An 8,550-nucleotide genomic window follows, 5' to 3' on the forward strand; every position below is an offset into this window, starting at 1 on the left:
ATTGCGAGTCGCGCGCCCTAACCACCTGGCCATGCCGCCCGAAGAACTGAAATAGAAGGTTGACTTATCATCAACAGAGTTGAAAGAGAAGTATCAATATTCTATTAAAATTGTCCCAAGTGTCTTCCTATCTCTCTGTGTGTTTTTCTCCCCTTGGGACAATGTTTAAAAGAATAAAAAATTGCTATCAGACTAGTTAAAATAAACATATCTGCTGTTGGGGAACACATAACAGAAACAGGACATACCATAGACAGGAAAAAAATACAAAGTGCAAAGAAAAGAACAAGAAAACAAGGGAAAATAAAAGTACCACTATATGTCAGAAAACACAAACCAACACTCAAGAAAGACAAAATACCAGAAATAACAATATGTGGATGAGACTAATAAAAAAAAGAAGCAAACAGAAAAAACAATCTCCATCCAATAGGAAAAGAGATCACACATAAACCATCAACCAGTAATACTTCAGAGCTTAGCAAAACTGTCCTGAAGAAGGAACATGCAAGTGTCCTGAAATGTCATCAAAACATAATATTTAATGTACGATAGTACAAGCCTTTCTGCTTATGCTCTCTTACAAACCTTGAATAAATCTGTTTGAAATGGACAGTATCACTGTATTCAAACACGAATGGACAAATGAACATAAACTGTATTGTTTGGATACCAAAGTGAGGAATTTGGCAATATTTCTACTTAAGATTAGCCAAATGTCTATGAAACATTTTAATGCAGTCTAAACCTCAAGAAAACTATAAACACTAACTTTAAATTACAATATACATTTTTCAGAAAAGTAGTCAGATAACTAAAAGTTTTTCTGGACCAACTGAAAATGCATACCCTGAAACAAGTCTACTGAAAAAAAAAAGTCATCTTTGATTAAAAAGAATTTCAGTACAGAATCAACAGATCTTCATTCACTTGCATACGGTACTGTTTTGTATTCTTACAACAGTCACAAGTTCAAGTAACAAATAACTTTGAGGAATTAAGTAGTTCACCATCCTTGTTTGTAATACCATTATGTGAAGAAGCCTAAAAGCCAACAGTAAAGCAATTTTTCCTCCCCTAGTTTATCATAGCATTCATTTTATATCCTTACTTTTAATTACATTATCTAACAGCTTCTTGAAAGTTCATTCTAACTTCACTCACCACCAGGTAATGTAAATAGTCTCTCTTTTCTCTGAAGTATTCTAACATTTGTAGAAATAATGTGTTTCTTAAGAGCTTTGTCGTCAATAATTGTAAGTGAGAGTACTTATATTGAATGAATAATATAAAACAGCAAATGTGTTAATGCTAGAGGTCATTCTATTAGCTTACCAGAAATCATGATGGCAGTAGTCACAGCAAAATGGAAGGAAATCTAAAAAAAAATATATATATATATATATATACAAACACAAAGAAACAAACATTTTACCTAAATAATCTGTGAGTAATAATTCTTGTTTAATGAAATCAAACTTTGCTTGCTATTAAACAGGTTTAGAACTGGCTATAACATTATGTAAATCAAAAAGATCCCAAAACTCAGCCCTGATGTAACTCATTTGTAATATTAATTCAGTTTGACAGAACTCAATTTGTATAAACCCTCTGCTTGCATACCTTCACCATTTTTCAATCTAATGAGCTAAGTTATTTCCCATACAAGCAGAAAATCGCTTTTATATAAAATTAATTAATAAGATTTACATAAAAGCCATTTGTGACACTTTTCATTGTCTAATGTCCTATCTCACAAACTCTTTTGATGCAAAAGCTAAAAAAAAAAGTAGAATCAAGTACTCCAACTAATTTATAATCATCAAGAATAAGCCATGCATTTACCATCAATCAGAGACCCTACTTCAATCACAACATTTTGCTTATTCTTAATGCAAGGTAATGCATATGGGTTTTCATAATATAAATTATAAGAATAATTTATTTTCTTATATGACTAACTGTAGCAGTATTATGGATAAACAGTGTTTTCATTGATCAATCAGTCTGTTAACAATCTAAGTAGTGTGCTGTTGATAATGGTAGGAAAGTAGGATATTGAGTTGTATTTCCAGAAATATTAAATATAAGTTTCAAAGAGGTTATAATTTAATTATATAGGTCAGTGGTTAGACCACATTTGGAGTATTGTGTTCATTCTTGGGCTCCTTACCTTAAAACAGACATGGAATTGTTGGAAATGGTTCAAAGGAGAGTTATTAAGTTGATACTTGGAATGAAAAGGTCATAAGAGGATAGGTTATAATTTCTAAATTGTTTTCTATTGAAAAAAGAAGATCTAGAAATCTGATTGAGGTGGACAACATTATTAATGTAACTGATAGCATCAATGCATCATCTTTTTTCAAATGTAATGGTAAAAATTATAAGATGAGGTGACACGAATATAAATTCTGACAGTGTACGAATCACCTTGAACATACACAATTATACTTTTGTAACAGGGTGGTTTACCTTTGGAATGGGTTGTCTTTTGATGTAGTAGAAGCAGTAAACTTATGAAAGTATAATGGAAGGGTCAATAAAGTAAACAGGGCTAGATTTAGTTTGTTTTTTAAAGTGAATGGGACAGCCTCAATGTACTAACAGGCATCTTGTTGTCCTTAAGTGTTCTTATTATGGAACCAAGTTGTATCTCCTTTAGGAATAACTTATAAATCATAAATTCTTAAAATAAAAACATATATACATATTAATGTAAAAAAAAGAAACTAACAGGCTAAAGTACCATACTGGAATATGAAGGTTTTATTAACTCACAAGCATTCCATCTCTTTAAAATGATATTTGCATATTAGTCAGAGACAATAAAATATACAAATATTGTATTAACTGTATTACTTTTCATACATTTACAATTAGGGTATTCACAATAGCCTAGACTAGCTGAATAATGACACATCAAGTAATTCTGTGAAATATTTATTTATAAATAAAGACAACTCATAAATACTGAACAAGTGACATTCTCATGCTTTGTGGTAAATCCAATAAGGCATCAATAAATTAAAACTGGTAACACCTACAGAATCTATAGTAACAAAAAATTACTAACCCCAAAACTTCTTTCTTAACTTTGCAGCTTATCTCAAAGTCAAATGTTTGCAATTATTAACATAACACTCTGTCACAAGCCAATCAACAATAACCACCTTTGTGTAACATGCACAATTATCATAACACAATATATCACAATCCAACGAAACAATACCACTTTTGTGTAACATGTTTACAATAATTATTATCTGTATTACAAGCTAATCAACGATAACCACCTTGGTGTACGAGATGTTTTTGTTTTAGCACAAAGCCATATTATACTATCTGCCGTATATACTGCATAATATCAAACCCCATATTTTGGCATCATAAGTCAGTAAACTTTCGATTGACACACTTTGGGACAGTAAAGTGTACAATACTTAACATAACACTATGCCACAAGCCAATCAACAATAACCACCTTGTACAAAGCACATGACTATTGATTTACATTATACATTGTAGTTTAAGCTTAGACAAAATGACTGCAGTTATTATTAACAGGTGTCTGTGTATAACGTAATAAGTTTAATGATATGATAGAATATGTAATGATTATGTACCAACAGACACCTGCACATGAAGGAAGACATAATGATAACTTAATTCCTCACAATATTTTAATAATCAAATATTGATATTAAAGAGGTTCTTTAGAAGAATATATGATTTTCCTATGACAAATATCTAGATTATTTTTTTTCAGAGAGTTATCACACACACACACACACACACATAGTAGTCTTAAAATTACGGTGTAACATTCAGTATATAACAGCACATTTATATTTGTCAATTTATATTTGCCAATATGAAAATTGCTTAACACATACAGAATGCTCCTAAGTTCCCTCAGTTTTAATAAAAATACAAATCAAATGTTTACAAGTATTGAGAATGTACAAAAATATGGCAACAAATATCAAACTTGATAAACAATGTTTAGTAATAGAACAGTTTACTTGTAATCCCAACTGAAGATAAATTTTACATTAATAAAAAATGTTAAATAATGAAATATGAATTTCAACTCTACAAATGCCTATTATATTTGATGAAAGCTAACTTTTTATTATACTGATATCAGCCCATGAGCCTAAATGGCTAAGGATATTGTCCTCTTATTCAATTCTGTGATAATCAAGCATAACAGTTAAGAAACCGTATAGTCTCCATAAAATAAGATTATTACGTATCGGAAATGATAGTAAAATTTGCCTCCAAACAAGACATACAAGAGCATTCAGTACTATGTAATGCATACTTTACTTTTTTATACAACTGACTTTCTAGTGTGCAAATCGCCACATAAAATTGACTGTTTTACAGTGTGATGCTTTTATTTTGTTATATTCTATGCACATTTCCCCATAATTTACTCACAATAAACCATCACTTAACTCTTGATTAAGTATATAATATTCCATGCTTAAATTAGCTGTTATATATATATAAAGGGTTTAATTTTTGCACCAAAATATCTCAGTCCTATCAAACTTAACTTTAGCAAGTGTTTCATCATATCCCTTTATTCCAATCACAATCTAACATGAAACTTTTGATATTATAAACTAACATTTCCAGATCTGATAAGAAAGTTGCTTAATGCCAACCACGGTTTCAAATTCTATATCCATCTGCTCACACTACATCAATGACTGTGTCTCAGTCTAAACATAACTGATTAACACCACTACAATTTACAAGTATAAAGTCTACAGATTAAATAGTCTAATAATTATAAAATGATGTCTTGCTCTTAAAATTAGGAAATATACCTATACTTCATATACAAATGAATAACTTGAAATTTACAACTCATCAAATTCATTGGCTCTATCCAACAATAATTTCTTTATTAAACTCAGACATATCATTGAGTGTTAAATTATGAAGCCTTTATAGACCGTAAAGAAACATGATAATTCAAAATTGATAAGACTGTAATCTTTACTAAATTACATACAGAGATGGTGTCAAAACCAAAACTTGACATGCTCACACCAAAACCTGACATGTTGAGGCCAACCTTTAAAAAGCATGATTCTATTGCATTGTATACTGTATTTTATGGCATATAAAACATGTTTTTTCCTGAAAAAAGACTCAAAAAATCAATCTCCATGTAATATGTGAAGTTAAAGAAAATAAATCTCTCAGTTTCACCCATATAAGCTAAATTCTACCTAGTATTTCCCCAGACAACTGTAGATTAAAATATAAAAATTAATCCACACAAAAATATATGATTAACTTATAATTAATTAAAAAATTTTGCTAAATATACAAGTAGATTTATAATAGGTAATCCAAGATGATTAGTGTCAGTATAATTGAGCAGCTCACCTGGTTCTTCAGTGCTAAACAGTAAGTGTTTCTGAACTCTCATGAACACTATCGTCTACTGCAGTTCTTATTTGTAACGTGCAACAATTCTTAAACTGCTCATGTTCAAAAGATTATTTGAAGACAGCAAAAAATCACTATCCATAAACAGTAGTGATGAAGATTTTGCTGGATATTTAGATAATTAAAGCTTTTTTTTTAATAGAATAATCTTTTTTTGCTCTTTACCTCACTGTTTTACTGAAAAGTATTTTTCTTGTTATAAAAATTTGATATAATATGTTGCAAGTAAGATATTTTCATTGAAATGGTTTACTTGATATGCAGATTTCATGTTTTAAGTTTTTTGGAGTAAACATTAAATGCTTTGATACACTCAAATGTTTTTTTTCCTAAATATTCTTTGCTAAAATATGGGTGCATCCTATGTGCTCATCAATTCCCTTTATAATTTTAAACATCTCAATCAGATCCCCTCTAACTCTTCTTTTTCCAAGAGAAAACAATTTGAGAGAGTTCAGCCTCTCCTCATATGACAACCCCTCCATCCCAGGTATCATTCTAGTAACCCCTCTCTGAACCATTTCCAACAATTCAATATACTTCCTAAGGTAAGGAGCCCAAGACTGAACACAATATTCCAAATGTGACCTATACAGTGATATTATAACCTCTCTAAGACTTGTATTCAATATTTCTGTAGATACAACCTGAAATCCTATTTGCCTTACCACTAGTAACAACACACTGCTTGAATGGCTTTAGAAACTGATTGACTATTACACCAAGATACCTTTCCTTATAACACTATTAAGGTTATTTCCATCCAAATTATACTTATAATTCAAATTATGATAACCCATATGCAATACCTTGAATTTATTATAATTAAAACCCATCTGCCACTTATTTGCCCAATTCACTAAATGATTCAAATTCCTTTGTAAATCAGTAGTATCCTCTTCACAGCTAGCAACACCCAACACTTTAATATCATCTGCAAATTTAAGTAAGTTATTGACTATTCCTTCATCTATGTAATTGAAGGTCCTAAGACTGAACCCTGAAGAACCCCACTTGTGACATTAATCCAGTTTGACTGAACTCCATTTGTAACAACCCTCTGCTTTCTTCCATCCGACCACTCTTCTATCCAATTTCCAATTGATATATTTATACTTGAATAATTAATCAATCACAAAAAGTAATTTCAAAACTAACAGATAAATAAAGATCAATGAACTGTAATCATTTACTAATGACAGGATTCTTCTTCATATTGAAATGGATTGTTAAATGTTAATTTTCAATAATGATTAATCAAATGTGATGTACGTTTCTATTTAGCAAAGAAATATTCAACTTACAGCACAAAATTTCTACTGGTTCTCTAATACTGAATTCACTTTGGGTGTTAGGTTCACTTAAATATGTTTCATGCAATTGTATCTGCTTCTTTCAAAACAGCATCAGTGATACTACTTCTTAAGTTGATTTCACTTCTTCTAATCTGGATGATAATCTTCCAACTAAACAAAACCAAGTAGATCCAGAACACTTGCCACGAGCTAGATGATGTTGCCATATGACTGACTGTTTTCACAAAGAAAATCAATGTGTGAAGTTACTCTGCAGAGATAGTGTTAAGACCGTGATCTATCAAGATAGAAACCAAGATTGAGACCAGAACAGCTAGTCAAGACTTCATAATTTGCCCTCCAGGCCAATCTCAAGATCCCATCTCTGATTACATAGTCTAACAATTATATTACCAATGCACAATCTAATGAATTATTTGTACATTACTATTGGTGATAGGGTTTATGGCCCACTCATAACTTGTACATTATTCTTTGTGATAGGGTTTATGGCACACCCTCCCATAAACACTAAGATTAGTTGTTTTTAATATTTATTACACTTTTATATAAACATTTATCCATTCCTTAACATAACATCTGAGGGATAACAAGAGGCTCCTTGACCCATCCTGCTTGTACACATCAAACACCCATCTATACTGAAACCCGATTTTTCAAATTCTTCAAACCTTCTCTTGACCTCTCCAATCCTGTTGAAACTACTGCACCATATCTCTAGGCCACATACTTCAAAAGGTGACCACATTGTTTCAAAAAACTAAATTGCATCAGTCCTATCTGTTCTCTTTATAATTTTGAGCACTTTAATCAGACCCCTTTCACAAATCTTTTCTCAAAAGAAAATAATTTTAAACTAAAAACTTTTAACCTGTCCTCATATGGTACTGGTAGCCTTACCAACCCAGGAATTATCTAATACTAATTAATATCAGTATCACTCCTTTAAACCCTTTCGACAATTCAGTCTTTCATAGGGTAGAGTAACGAGATATTAAATTTTGTTCGAAATGGTTTATTTCCTTTACTTCAATTATAATTTAATTTTTGAATTCAAGTTTCACTTCGTGCATCTCATAATCGTCATATTGATTTATACGCACGTAATTTGCCAACATTACTAAGTGAGCAATAAACTTTTCATTGTCAATTCAAATACTTTAGTAAGGAAGCACTTTATACTAATATGTTAGTCAGGCAAACAACGACTTATAAAAATAAGAAATAATTTTATTGTTGATAAAACATAATGTATATTTCGTCAGAAAACATTTAGTTTTTGAGTTTTCAGGTTATTAACATTAACAAACTTAATTATTTAACATAAAGCCTAGTAGTAGTATTACAACTTATGATTTTGCAAAACGATTTATAATTAGTCACGAAACATCTTAATGTTTAAGCCTATATTATACAATAAGTGTATTCATAAATGAATAACTTATAGTTATAAACAATTATACGCTACCTAATTTATTACATTTACTTATATAACAATGTTTCCCTAAATCTGGAAATTCAGCCATCACGTTAAGTGTAAATAAATACGCCCTCTATACTTAAAGTTAGGGAAACGTAATTTCTATACTCAAAATTACTAACTATTTGCAACCAGATTCTTTGTTAATATTTTGTTTTTGTTTATTTATTATTAAGCACATAGCTAACAAATGAACAATCTATGCTTTACATACCGTGGATATTGAAACCATTTATAAGCGTTATAAGCCCTCGAACTTGCTGCTGAACCACTGCGGATCGT

General features: G+C 30.5%; 1 protein-coding gene across 1 annotated transcript in view; it reads right to left on the minus strand.

Moving 5' to 3' along the window:
* The window catches only part of LOC106464107 (AN1-type zinc finger protein 1-like), a 35,461-nt gene extending 27,133 nt beyond the window's left edge, over positions 1 to 8,328 (minus strand). The window contains exons 1-2 of the mRNA XM_022391766.1: positions 8,257 to 8,328; positions 1,336 to 1,378 (exon numbers count right to left, since the gene is read on the minus strand). Of these exons, the coding sequence (XP_022247474.1) occupies positions 1,336 to 1,378; positions 8,257 to 8,314 (101 nt within the window). The 5' untranslated portion in view covers positions 8,315 to 8,328. The remainder of the gene's footprint in view (positions 1 to 1,335; positions 1,379 to 8,256) is intronic.
* Between the last annotated feature and the right edge of the window lie 222 nt (positions 8,329 to 8,550).

The sequence above is a fragment of the Limulus polyphemus genome, unplaced genomic scaffold (assembly GCF_000517525.1).
Source record: "Limulus polyphemus unplaced genomic scaffold, Limulus_polyphemus-2.1.2 Scaffold1562, whole genome shotgun sequence".
NCBI classification, from domain to species: domain Eukaryota; kingdom Metazoa; phylum Arthropoda; class Merostomata; order Xiphosura; family Limulidae; genus Limulus; species Limulus polyphemus.